The following is a 13,124-nucleotide window of genomic DNA, read 5'->3' on the forward strand; positions in this document are numbered from 1 at the left end:
CTCGGAACAAGAGATTCTTCTAAGTTGATAGAAATTTAATCATGTGTTCAAGGCGCTTCCATGTTTCATTCCAAAAGATCTATCAGTCGATTCTTCCGGATTGCAATTTTACACAAAACCAAGAATATCGGGACATCTGCCTCTTATCTCATCTCTACTTTTTTAATTCTTTTATTAGTATCATTCCAAACAGTAAAACACATATTTTTTTATATCTAGGTGTTCTGTGTTAGAAAACACTGTCATCCTAAATTGGTAAAACAAAATTTAGCTTTTAATAACATTTTGACAACAACATAACAACATATTACATTTCATTTGCTGTAGCTGATTAGTCTCATCTCTAATTAAAATAGTACGATTCCTATCACCATATTCAAAGAAGGGTTCCATTAACTTCCGAATATTTGCAGACACAATCAGAAGCTATTGAAAATCATTAACCGAAATCGTCTGTTCTTTTAACTCACCAGGCCTTCAAGTTGCACAACCTGGACCAGGGTCCGGCGACGAGCGTCACCGTGACCAAGGACGATGCGCTGAAGTACTACAGCCAGATGTACGCGATCCGTCGGATGGAAACGGCCGCCGGTAATCTGTACAAGGAGAAAATCATCCGAGGTTTCTGTCATCTGTACTCCGGCCAAGAAGCGTGTGCCGTGGGAATGCGTGCCGCCATGCGTCCGGAAGATTCCTGCATCACGGCGTACCGTTGCCACGGGTGGACCTACTTGATGGGCGTTTCGATGCAGGGGGTGCTGGCCGAACTGACCGGAAGACAGAGCGGTTGTGCTCGTGGAAAGGGCGGCAGCATGCACATGTACTCGCACAACTTCTACGGCGGAAACGGAATCGTGGGCGCTCAGGTTCCTTTGGGCGTTGGAATCGCCTTTGCTGCCAAGTACAAAGGAACGAAGGGAGTTTGCATTGCTGCGTATGGAGATGGTGCTGCCAATCAGGGACAGCTGTTCGAGGTCTACAATATGGCCAAGCTGTGGAACACTCCGGTGATTTTCGTTTGCGAGAACAACGGTTATGGTATGGGAACCAGCGCTGAACGTGCTTCAGCTAATGTTAACTATTACACTCGAGGAGATACCGTCCCCGGAATTTGGGTCGATGGCATGGATGTGTTGGCCGTTCGTGAAGCTACGAAATTCGCTATTGATCATTGCAACAGCGGCAAGGGACCGATTCTGCTGGAAACGGCCACCTATCGCTACTCGGGTCATTCAATGTCCGATCCTGGTACCAGCTACCGTTCCCGTGATGAAATCGCCGAAGTCCGCCAGACACGTGATCCAATCACATCGCTGCGGGAGAAGATTTTGACTAATGAGCTGGCTACCACCGAAGAACTGAAGGAAATCGAATCAAAGATCCGCGGGGAAGTGGACTCTGCTACGAAGGTGGCCAAGGCCGATCGGGAAATTCCTGTGGATGAACTGTGCACGGATATCTACGCTAAACCGGATAACACTGGAGCCATCCGAAACGTTATGCCAGCTTGCGAACTTTCCCACAAGCGCCTAGGCAAGGCAGTCAACATGTAAGGTTGGTCAGGAACAATGTTGAGAACAACATTCGATTGTATTCCCGCAAACTGCCACCAGCATCAGTTATATAATAATGATATTGTACTACTAGAAGAAAGTATGGAAGCAGGCGATACCGTTTAATCTCCTAGGTTGGTTTTAATTTAGCTCAAAGCGAACTCCATTACCCATTTGCGCATTTGGTAGAACGAAAGACACACCGATAACGTTTTTAATAACTTCAACGAAAATCAAACATTCTGTCTCATTACGAACACCACTACACAACACGGGTTTCCAGGCATTTAAGTTTTCTGCTTCTGTTTCATGTGTTCCTTACTCCTTGAAAAAGGAAAAGTTCGAAATAAAAATGAATATACACTTTAATGGAACAAATACGCTTCAAATTATGTTTTTATTAAAACACTCACAGTCCCTCGTTTTCCCCCCATCTCCCTTTATCGGCTATGCCTTACCAGCTGCGTTTCCAAGTTGTGAAAAATCGAGCTCCGCCACAGCAGATATAGGACCAGCAGGGCGAAGCCTGCCTTCACTATCCGATCGATCAGGATGAGCCGGTTCATCTTTTTGATGGCCTTGGGCAGCGTTTCGTCCGGATCGTTCAGCAGGTACCGCCGGACGCCCAGCCAGCAGTCGAAATAGAACTGGTCGACCTTCTCTTCCGACAGGTGCCAGCTGAAGGTTGAACTGTGGAAAAAAAATAAAGGGCGGGTTAGAAGTAGTTTGCATTTGGTAAAATTTTTGAATTGAAGTATAGTAGAAACAGAACAAATAATCGAAAGGTGAAAGCAATACTAAGATGAACACGTGAATAGCAAAGACACAGCACTTAATGTCAGAACAGCGAGCGGATAATTACAGCGAAATTTATCACTTTGACCCAGTGGCGCAACCAAGGGGGGGTTTTGGGGATCAAAACCCCCCCCAGAGCCGGCTTATCTTGTATATTTCTGTAGTTCATTAACATTCTACAATTATGGATCAGTAATTTAGGCTCGTATTAACACTCTGAGTTTCAGTGGTTTTAACAGTAACATTCTTATTCTATGTTTTCTTTAAATTCTTAGACCCCTGAAGAGGTTAATAAAACAAAAATATTTGCAAGCTTGTACTATAATATGGTACTGAACAAAATATAGTACAAGTTGGTCATTTTATCAAAACAAAATGGTCGAGTTTGGACGATTGGATCTTGGCTTCTAGTACTTGGATTTACTTAAAATTTACATCCTAACTTGAAAATACATAGGTTAGCCGGAAATTCGTAGCTTTAAAATCAATCTTTTTAGTAATAATAAATCTCCAAATTTAACAAAAACACAAAAATAAAACTTAGTTTTTAGAACTATATTATTTAGTGAAAATTTTGTATTCAAATAAAATCAAAGTGAAAGTTAAGACATTTTTTACACGATACGATGACAAAAAAGTTTGTGTTTGAAATATCATGAATTTTCTGCTGAGTGAAATTATGTGAAGTGAGTGAAAGCTTATTTATGAATTTCAGTGCAAATTACAAAAAGCCCACTATAAGCCAAGACCCAGGTCTCCAAGTTTGATCTTTTAATATGAAAAACGACCCGCGGGCAATTAATTCTGTTCAGTGCTGTAAGGCTATAATATTGTTTTGCCTTTTCTGAAAACTTAACTGAAGCATTTGTGTCAGAAGTTGGTCATCCATTTAAATCTATTGGGAAAAAGGTCCCATCCTCAGCATAAATAATCTTTCAATTTGCTCATTACATTGCAAACTTTCCCGACCTTCAGAGCATGGAATTTCCAGAGAATCGTTTCTTCAGTTTTAAAAAATTACGCAGATAATGTTTTCTCCTTCTGCATATCTAATACTGTAACATGGGACGACATCGAATGCTATGGTGAATATTCAACGAACACAGATAAGTAAATGCTGATTGAGCATTATCACGCGTTATGTATTTTAATCTTGTTCAATGAGTTTAACCAAGTATGCACATTCAAAACAAAATATACTAAAACTCTACAACCCATTTTTTGTTAAAACATAGGGTGCAGAACCATTTGGGAACTTCCTTGATTCACTTTGGCATGGGGGGTTTTTCTCGGTAGAATTGTCTGAAACTTTGGTGTAAGATGCATATTGTGGCCAAATATGATCGCTCTAGCTTTTAAAAAAAAAAACCCACTGCCGAAGTGAGCCAAGAATGGGGTCTGGCTTCCTACTTTCCCAAAAATTATTAACTTCAAGATATCAAAACCCCCCCAGAACCAAATCCTGGTTGCGCTACTGCCTTGACCGTCTCATCTTACCTGACTCACAATTTAGACCTCAATATGTCAATGGTCAAAATACTCCCTGAGCTTGGAATTATGTTTTCCAGGGAGCGATGATTTTAGATATATGATCGCTGTATCATATAGTGTTGATTACAGGTTGCATGAACTTCAAAACAATGACAAAGTTTTTGTTACAATATTCCGATTTACTGGATATTATTCTGCCTTTCGGTTTAGAAAGGGGTATATCCTGAAATCCGTTCATGGCGTATAGAGATCATTGCCATGGAGTTTCTCAAAGCTGCATGAGAATTGTTGTCGTCGAAAACCAAAGAGCGAATTTTGTAACGGAATTTGGGGCAAGTGTGCCACCTTAAGCAAATTGTTCTCTAACTTTGCCCGAAGCTTATAAAATCCATCAATTTAGCCTCATGATGTAAGTTTCACATCTTTTTGTAACCACTGAGCCATTTAAAAAGAAAATAACTTCAAAAAGTATTAGTTTTGGAGCTTCTCAAATATCATCCAAAATAACCTATTTTTCGACACTATGGGGCAAGTGTGCCACCCATATGGGGCAAGACGGCCACCTAATGAACATCGCATGTAATTCTACTTGTAATAAAATTTTATTTATTTCCTATTAATATTACTTACCAAGCAGACGCTAATCGATAATTTAAAAAATAATTTTAAGTTTACCGTAATAAGGGGATACTTTATAACAAGGTTCAAAACATGCGTAATTCCCTATTAATCAATTCGTATAACTAAAATGGTTTTTTTTTGTCTCCATTCAATACAATATATGTATTACCCTTATATTACGGCGAATATGTATAATAATAAACTAAAACACCACTAAATAACGGTAAAATGTTGAAGTAGATATGTAAAAGGGTACTTAATAAGCCGAAAATCATGTTATTATTGAATATTTTGAGAAAAAGTCACTTTGGGGGGCAAACATGTAAGTTATTCCCCTACTATACTTCAGAAACTACTACTGGTGTCTCATTTTGGTTTATTATTATGATTTTGTTGATAATGTTCACATTTTTATAAATTTCACTCCAACAATTTTTGTTTACCAAATAGGTGGCAAACTTGCCCCAATAAGATACATTTCAACCAAACTGGATTTCGTATGTAAAACAAAATACTTTTTTCGTTCAAATGCCACAATTACTTACACATTTGAATAGTTTCACGATGTACTGTACGTTAGAAAAATCTGTCAATAATTTACCTTTCACCATGCTATTTAGAAACAACGAAATATTATAAAAATCCACTCAAATTTCGTTGTCTTTGCACAAGTCGATGTAAGTACGTGAAAAATAGAGCAATTTTCATCATATTTTGATCATTGTATTGTGAACTATAAGGGAACATATTGTTTAGCTCAAAGAGAAAATATATATTGTAGTTTTTATAAAAAGCAGGGGTGGCACACTTGCCCCAAAGTCCGCTATGCATTCAGTGTAGGTCGATGCTGCAATGAAGTACCCAAGGAACAATTAGTAGCTTTTAAGATACTTACGTGTTTAATACAAGCTGCATAGCAGCAACCATTGCTGAACAAATTTTTAGTTGAATCATTAATTGAATACAATTAATTTCCGCTTATAAAAAAGCTGTTATTCCACTTGCAGTTTGTGTTTTGAATAATAGCTGAATAAACCTCCGAAAATGCAAATATAGTAGCTTTTGTTCTACAACACATAAGAAGTTTAACAATTGACTGATTAAAAGCTTCTATAGGTTGTAGCCATCATTTTAGTAGCATATTGAAAATTTGATTAACAACAAATCGTACAAAAGTTTCAGTGTCTAATACTTAAAATGTTGACCAGCATGATTAGTAAAACTTATAAACAATGTGAATAACAGTATATGAGTATGCTCTTATTCAAGCAAAACATATTATGTCTTTTTATGTTATTTTCAAATGTTTCAAATGTTTTTTCAAATCAAATCCCAGACGTGTATGCGATGGATGGATTAACGTAATGACGACGTAATGGATCAACGAGGGTAAAGTTCGAATCACATTGGATTAAAAATATCAAAATTTATTTTTTCCAAATGTAGTGATCATCATCTGTGACGTTATTGATATCGGAAAAAGTTACTAATCATAACATTTTTAGTGATAATCGAAGTATAAATAATAATTTAACGATAGTTACATGAAAGTGGTTACCCAACTTACAGTCAAGTGTCACAAATAAACATACATAGTTAATTATTGTTGAATAATGGTGACAGCTGAAAAAATGCCCTTCAAAGAGCTGAGAAGATGGTATTTAGATCCAAATTTAAGTCAATGTTCAACATGTTTCATTTGAATGAATAATAGTAGAATCAACACTTATTAAACTTCTCCAATGAATCTCTGCCGACTTGTCAAGATTGTTTTACTAATGAGCTGAACAAGTCATTTTTCCTTCTATTAAAGAGCCAATATTCCACCAAACAAATATAGTTGTGTAAACAGATGTACAGGAGACGAACTAACGTCTTGGCTGTTTCGCACTTCAGCTGTTTCCATGTTTAACATGAACATGATTAAAAGCTGAATAGGTATTTTATAAAATCCTAATACAACATAGATATATCATCCGAGCAGGTCATCCAAAGAAGTCCAAAATAACGATTACTAAACACATTGTTCAGCAACAAAGAAGCTTTACAAAAGAGGTCACACCATAGCCAAATTTTTAAAAAATGGACAAAATATCTAAAAATTGCGTTGTATTCCTAATATATTGCAATGTTCAGCTTACTAATATTATTATTATTTATTTTTATTTGAGTGGCTTTTCGCCCTTGGCGAATTCGCCACTAACTAACTAATATATAAAAACATGTTGGATACAATAATAACTGATGCTTTCTCAATACAATATTCAATTATGTTTAGAAAATATTTTGAATCATTCTTCTGACATAGGGTTATTGATTGAAATATATTTTATATTTGTATAATGTTTAATAGATGGAAAAAGTACGACACATAATTAAAATATTGACCTAGTAGAAATATTATACATTTAATAAATGAATTTTAGTATAGTTAGATGAACAATTCAATTAAAGTTTTAACAAGTTAAAACTTATTACGAAATTCGGTTAATCATTTCAGACTGTTTTTACTTTGTGAATAAACTTTATTTTTGACCGGCATTGAAATAATTTTTCTCACTGTGCGATATAAATAGCAGACTGAGTTCAGCTCGCATCAGTACTGAACAGCAGCAGAAGTAATGCGCTTATTCAGTTGTTGATAAGCATAGCACGTGTTGATTAGTTATTGTTGAATAGAAGCTCAAGCATGATCAATAATCAGCTACAAGAGGTTTATATTGGGCACTGGAAGGCTGATATATGAATTCAAGGATGGCGCAGATGGCAAGGTATACCGCTGACGATGTGAAGGTCTCGAGTTTGAATCCAGTATTCAGGTAATTATTAAAAGTGTGGTTATTAATTCATGGTAAACGTATACACTGCATATGATGTATACAAGTTAGCTATTTTAGTCATTTATTTGTTTTCAATCAATTTTGTGGCAGTTGAATAAAAGCTGAGATGAATGCTTATAAAGCGATTTTGAAGTTGTAGAATAAAGTCAATATACAACGATACGCTTTATAACCTCTCCAAATGTGTGTGAACAACGCCTGAACAAAGGCTTCACTTGAAAATAATTAAAATGTTGTTAAACATGATGCTGAATTAAACTGCAATAATGTAGTTTGTTAAACTAGCGTTGTTAAATCATCAATCCTTATTAAGCTATGTGAAAACTGAATAAACATCATTACAATATATGATTACAGTCACTAAATGATAAGAAGCTTAATAATTTCGCCAGATTTGCTTGAACAATGTGTGCGTAGCAGCTGCAAAGTAATATAATAAAGCAACTATTCAGTATGTAGTTGTGAAAAATTGCTTAATAAATGATTATAAAATAGGTAAATGTTTCTTGGGTATGTAACAATCACTAAAATTTCTTCTCCCCTTATCCGTTTGAAGGCGTTTCCAAAAATTTCCAAATAAATTCAACCTTGGATTTCTCTAAAATGGCTCAAAAATTTTGCCCAGGAATTTCTCCAGCATTTTATTCATGGATAATTTCTGCAGTTTTTCCAAACATTTTTCGAGTAATTTCTGTAGAAAAAAAAATACATGAATCAAAAAAATTTTCACTAATATTTCAAACCACATTCAACCCCTCATTCCTCCGCTCATTCCTGCACATTATTTTCGGGAATCTGTCAAATGCTTTCCAAGTATTTCCTTCAGAAAAACTACTGGCTGAATTCTCGACAATATCTAAACGGACATCTTGGCCGAAGTCCAAAGGAAATCAATGCAAGAACTTCTGTATAAATACCTGGAGTGACCCTTGAGAAATTACTAAATGAATATTTGGATGGGTTCTGTAAAACATTTCAGGGTTTATCCTTAGAAAAGTCCCGATTGAATTCTTAAAGATCTTGAGCTACTTTTTTGGAGGAGTTTGTTAGGAAGTAAATCATTAAATGAATTCCTGTAGAAATTAACGCATCCGAAAAAAAGCTTTGAGCAAATACCTGAAATAATATAAAATGAAATGTTTGACGAAAAACACAGAAAAACGAGCAGTAATACTTGCCCTAATGTTACGAGGAGTTCAAATAAAATCAAATATCTTAGAATCATCAAAGGTGTGTAGATGGTCAAAAGTGTGTATATGGATTTAGACCTGTGCACCGCCGCGCTAAGCCGACGCCGGCGATCCATTTTGCATTACGCCGACGCCGATTGATGCATCGGCGGCGCGCCATATGTCGATCAACGTCACGCCGCCGATTTCGGGTTTTCACGCCGATAATTATTGCAGCTCAACGAATTTATTAATATTTTTTATAAATACCCTCGGAAATGTTTAAACATTACTTTGGAATGCGTCAATGGGTTTCTCCAAAAAAATCTCCAGGGAGTTATCCAGTATAATTTCTAGGAATTATACTACGAATTCTTTCAAGAATCATATCAAAAAATCTTCTGAGGATAGTTTTCTAAGATTATTCAAGAATTCCTGTATAAATGTGAATGTTTCCCTAGATAAAAATCTTTGGTTTTCCAAGAAATTTTTCAAATATATGTCCAGTAATTTCTGCATATGTTACATTAGAAGTAATCCAAGAATTCCTTCGAGTTTGTTACCAGAAACTGTTTCCAGGGAATCTTTTCAGGGATTTCTTCGATATGTTTTTTTATCAATCCCACTTATGATTTCTTAATGAATTACTTCAATATTTAAAAAAAAAGAATTTCTTAAAACGTTTCTTCAGGCATTCAAGGATTACTAAGGATTTAAATATGAAATCTCTGATGAACTCCTTGTAGACTTACTACATTCTTTTCCGGGACTTATGCATTTTATCGGATCTCTCTTCATATTTTTTTTTTCTTGATAGGTATTTCTTCATGCATTCTTTCTAAAACATTAAAAAAATATTCCTTGCATTTCTCAAATAAAAATAAACTCTCGCATAACTTATGATCTCGCCCTAAAAGCCATTGGTAAACATGTGTGTAGTTCGTTGTTTCTGAGCATTTGAATGGATTTACACGTTATATAACAACTCTATGGTGAAGAAAGAATCATTCTCTACCTACCAGTGGTATTGGTTTGTATGCTTATTCATTCATTTGCTCAGAAACAACCAGCTAAACACGTGGTTACCAATGGCTTTTGGAGCGTTATCTCACATTATGCTAGAACTGTTACAATACTTCCAAAAACAAAGGGTTTCTTCAGAAATAGGTTTAGGATTATGCAATGCATGCAATTATCTTATAATCACTCTAAGAATTCTTTCAGAATTAACTTCATATGTACGTGCCTGTTTGGATGCAACCAGAAATTACACAAAGGAATCCATCCTGAGATTCCTTAAGGGATCTCTTCAGTCATTTTTCCAAAAGTTATCCATTGTTTTTTCATTTCCCAATAGATTTTTCGATAGATTATCTCTATATATAGGATACTTGAAATCCTGCAAGGAATTCATGTGGAAGGAAATCCACCATAGATACGTTTAGAAATCTAAAGAAAATTTAAACCGATTTTTCCAGGAGTTTCCGCACGGATTTAAACAAATATTTCTTCAGTGACTAGCCCAAGAAATTGTTAAAGTAGTCTTCAGGAATTATGCCTAGGATTCTTTCTGAACTCCCACCATGCACTCAATCTTTTCCTTCTTTGTATAATATACGATATACTATTTAACCCAGGACCTGGGATCGAATCCCATCCCCTAGATAGTCACTCATGACAACGATGTTATAGTGACAACTTCCTTCGGAAGGGAAGTAAAGCCGTTGGTCCCGAGATGAATTAGCCCAGGGCTAAAAATCTCGTTAATAATAGAAAAAAAAATATTTAACCCAAGCAATCAATGGTTGGTATTTTACTTGAGCAGTGAACTAAAAAGTTCACTTTTAGTAGTTTTTGAGTTCCAATGACACTGTAACACTGATGAAAGAATCCTAACACACATTCTATTCCACTAGACTCGTATCGAGCTTTTTATGATAAATGAAATTCTATATGTTACTCATGTCATGTCATGTGCCCTTTATGTTAAATGGTGTTCGGTTTATTACCTACTTATAAAGTGAGTTGCAATAGCCAAAACATGCCGTTTTATTTGAACTTTTGATTCCTTGGGTTAGCCTTAGAGATACTTCTAAGAATTCTACAGGATTTATTTCAAGAAACTTTTAGATAATTATTTCTTGCGTTTAGTATCATACAGGCATATCTATAGTGATAGATTTCTCTCCGTAGATTTTCTCTTTGGATTATTACATGAAATTCATCCGATTTTCATAAGATTTAACGATGCAGTATGATAAAGTACGATGAGAAGATTCTATTGAATCAAAAGCAGTCGCACGGCCAAGTTAGCAGCCAAAGATAAAATCGATGAAGAGAAAACGAACATTGCAGTTACGCCCTTATGATACTGAACGCGAGATTTTAAAGAATTTTACTCTGAATTCTTTATAATACAATTGCCCAAAGATGACCACAATGAACTAAGACGGTTAGAGGATTAATACATAAAATTTTGTTAAAAATATCTGAAAAAAAATCTCTAGATATATCTTAAAAAGTTCTTCCAGTAGTATTTTTATAAGAAATCTTTTCCGGAATTGTTCAAGAGATTCTCTCAAGAGTCACTTCAGAAATTTCTCAAAGTATTTCTATGGAAATCTTTGCGGAATTTCTCCATATATTCCTTATATATTTTATATATTTTTAAAAATTTTCTAAAATGACTGCAGAGCTTCCATCCGGGTTTTTTTTTTCGAACATTCATTCGCACAATTATTCCTACAGGATATTCTGCAATTATTTTTCCGAAGATTTTCAAGGAAACTCGTTGATAGATAGTTCTCGGGTTTCTGAGAAGATCCTTCCATATATTCCAGCAACTATTTCTCTTGGCTTTATACAAATAATATTAAAAGAGTTTCGAATACAACTATTTTAAATAATTTCTACAAGAATTCCTCAAGAGCAAACATCAGAAATCCTTATAGACATTTTTCATAGTGTTTTTTCTGGATGTTTTGAGAAATTTATCCAAAATTTTCTTTCATAAGATCTCCTTAAAACTTCTCACAGGGATTGCCAGCAACTTCAACATGTATTCTTTCAGGGTTTGTCTCTGAGATTTACTTCCCAGGAAAAATACTTTTAGGAATTCTTATAAAGAGCACTGTATCTGGCATTATTCTTCTTTTTCAGGTTATACTTTGTTTGTAAAAGCTTGATTAATAAGGTATGGTAATGTATCTTGGCATAAATGTGAATAATTATCAATTTGGAAAATATCACTTTAATTTTATTCACATGAATTTTCCTAATATTCTACATATTAGGACAACCTTTGATTCCTTACTACAATGGATAAAAATTTAACTAAACTCTGTTTTATCATAAATAATATAAAGTAGATTTGGGGCCTTCCTTAGCCGACTGATTGGAGTTCGCGGCTACAAAGTAAAGCAATGCTGAAGGTGTCTGGGTTCGATTTCCAGTCAGTCCAGGATCTTTTCGTAAATAAAGTATGCTTGACTTCCCTTGGCATATAGTATCATCGTATGAATGTGAAAATGGCAACTTTGGCCAAAGAAAGCTTTTAGTTAATAAATGTGGGAGTGCTAATTGAATACTAAGCTGAGAAGCAGGTCCCAGTGAGGACGTAATGCCAATAAGAAGAAGAATGTAAAGTAGATATGAAAAATGGGATTTTCAAAACTTTTTACTGTTTAAACCGTGTGTACATACAGTTTCATCATTTATATGTTCAAACATTTTTATGCTCAATTTTCCCCACGCCGATGTACGCCGCCGCCGAATATAGCCAACGGCGCGACGCCGATGACGCCGCCGCCGCCACCGCTCAAAAACTTCCTGACGCCGCCGCCGATTGAAAATATGTCGGCGCACAAGTCTACAGGGTGATTACTATATCCTGGCAGTAAAATAAGTAATCATGGAAAAAAAATGGTTAAATGAATTTTAATTACCGGTGCATATCCAGTTTAGGACATCTATAACATTTGTCTTTGCTATACATAGATAACAAATTAATTTTTTTATCTCAATTTCCAGCCACAAGCATTGTTTTAGAAGCATTACAGTTAACACGCACGTTATTCAAAAGCATATATTTTAACCAAAAAAACATATATTTTTGCTAAAATTTTCCATAATCAGTCTCATTCTATTCCCTAGTGAGTCTAAAAGATTGTGGTAACATGCTGTTTCAATCAGGCAATTTTTTCAGCGAAGTTTAGTCAAATATACATATCTGTGGAAAACGTGCGTGCCAGGTGCAATGCCTTTAAAACAACACATATGATTAAAAACTAAGGTAAATGAAAAAAGATTTAATTTTTACTTTGTCAAAACAAACTTTTTAGATATGCAAAACAGGATGTACACCGGAAATTAAAATTCATACATACATCTTTTATCTACGAACATTTACTTTACTGACAGGAATTAGTAATCACCCTGTAGATGGATTGCCTGAGTGATTCTCAATGGCGTAGGAACAGGGGGGCCAGGTGGGGCCTGCCCCCTCCAGAAACATCCAGCACCCCCTCCCCCCCCCAGAATTTTTGATGATAAAAATAAAAATTTAAATAAAACATGACATGACATGAAGCAAAATTTTCTGATTCAATGTTCATGACTCTTGTTATAGACAAAAATCTCTTCAGTAGGTCAGTTAT

General features: G+C 35.3%; 2 protein-coding genes across 3 annotated transcripts in view; one reads left to right on the forward strand and one right to left on the reverse strand.

The window, feature by feature from the left end:
• The window catches only part of LOC5566309 (probable pyruvate dehydrogenase E1 component subunit alpha, mitochondrial), a 14,433-nt gene extending 12,502 nt beyond the window's left edge, over window positions 1-1,931 (forward strand). For both annotated transcript variants that reach the window (XM_001650645.2, XM_001650646.2), the window contains exon 3: window positions 474-1,931. In XM_001650645.2, coding sequence (XP_001650695.2) covers window positions 474-1,553 — 1,080 coding nt within the window. In that variant the 3' untranslated portion in view covers window positions 1,554-1,931. The remainder of the gene's footprint in view (window positions 1-473) is intronic.
• Window positions 1,808-13,124, reverse strand: part of LOC5566313 (fatty acyl-CoA reductase 1) — a 27,871-nt gene continuing 16,554 nt past the window's right edge. Inside the window, exon 6 of the mRNA XM_021854908.1 lies at window positions 1,808-2,243. Coding sequence (XP_021710600.1) covers window positions 1,994-2,243 — 250 coding nt within the window. The 3' untranslated portion in view covers window positions 1,808-1,993. The remainder of the gene's footprint in view (window positions 2,244-13,124) is intronic.

This window comes from Aedes aegypti, chromosome 3 (assembly GCF_002204515.2).
Source record: "Aedes aegypti strain LVP_AGWG chromosome 3, AaegL5.0 Primary Assembly, whole genome shotgun sequence".
Lineage (NCBI taxonomy): Eukaryota > Metazoa > Arthropoda > Insecta > Diptera > Culicidae > Aedes > Aedes aegypti.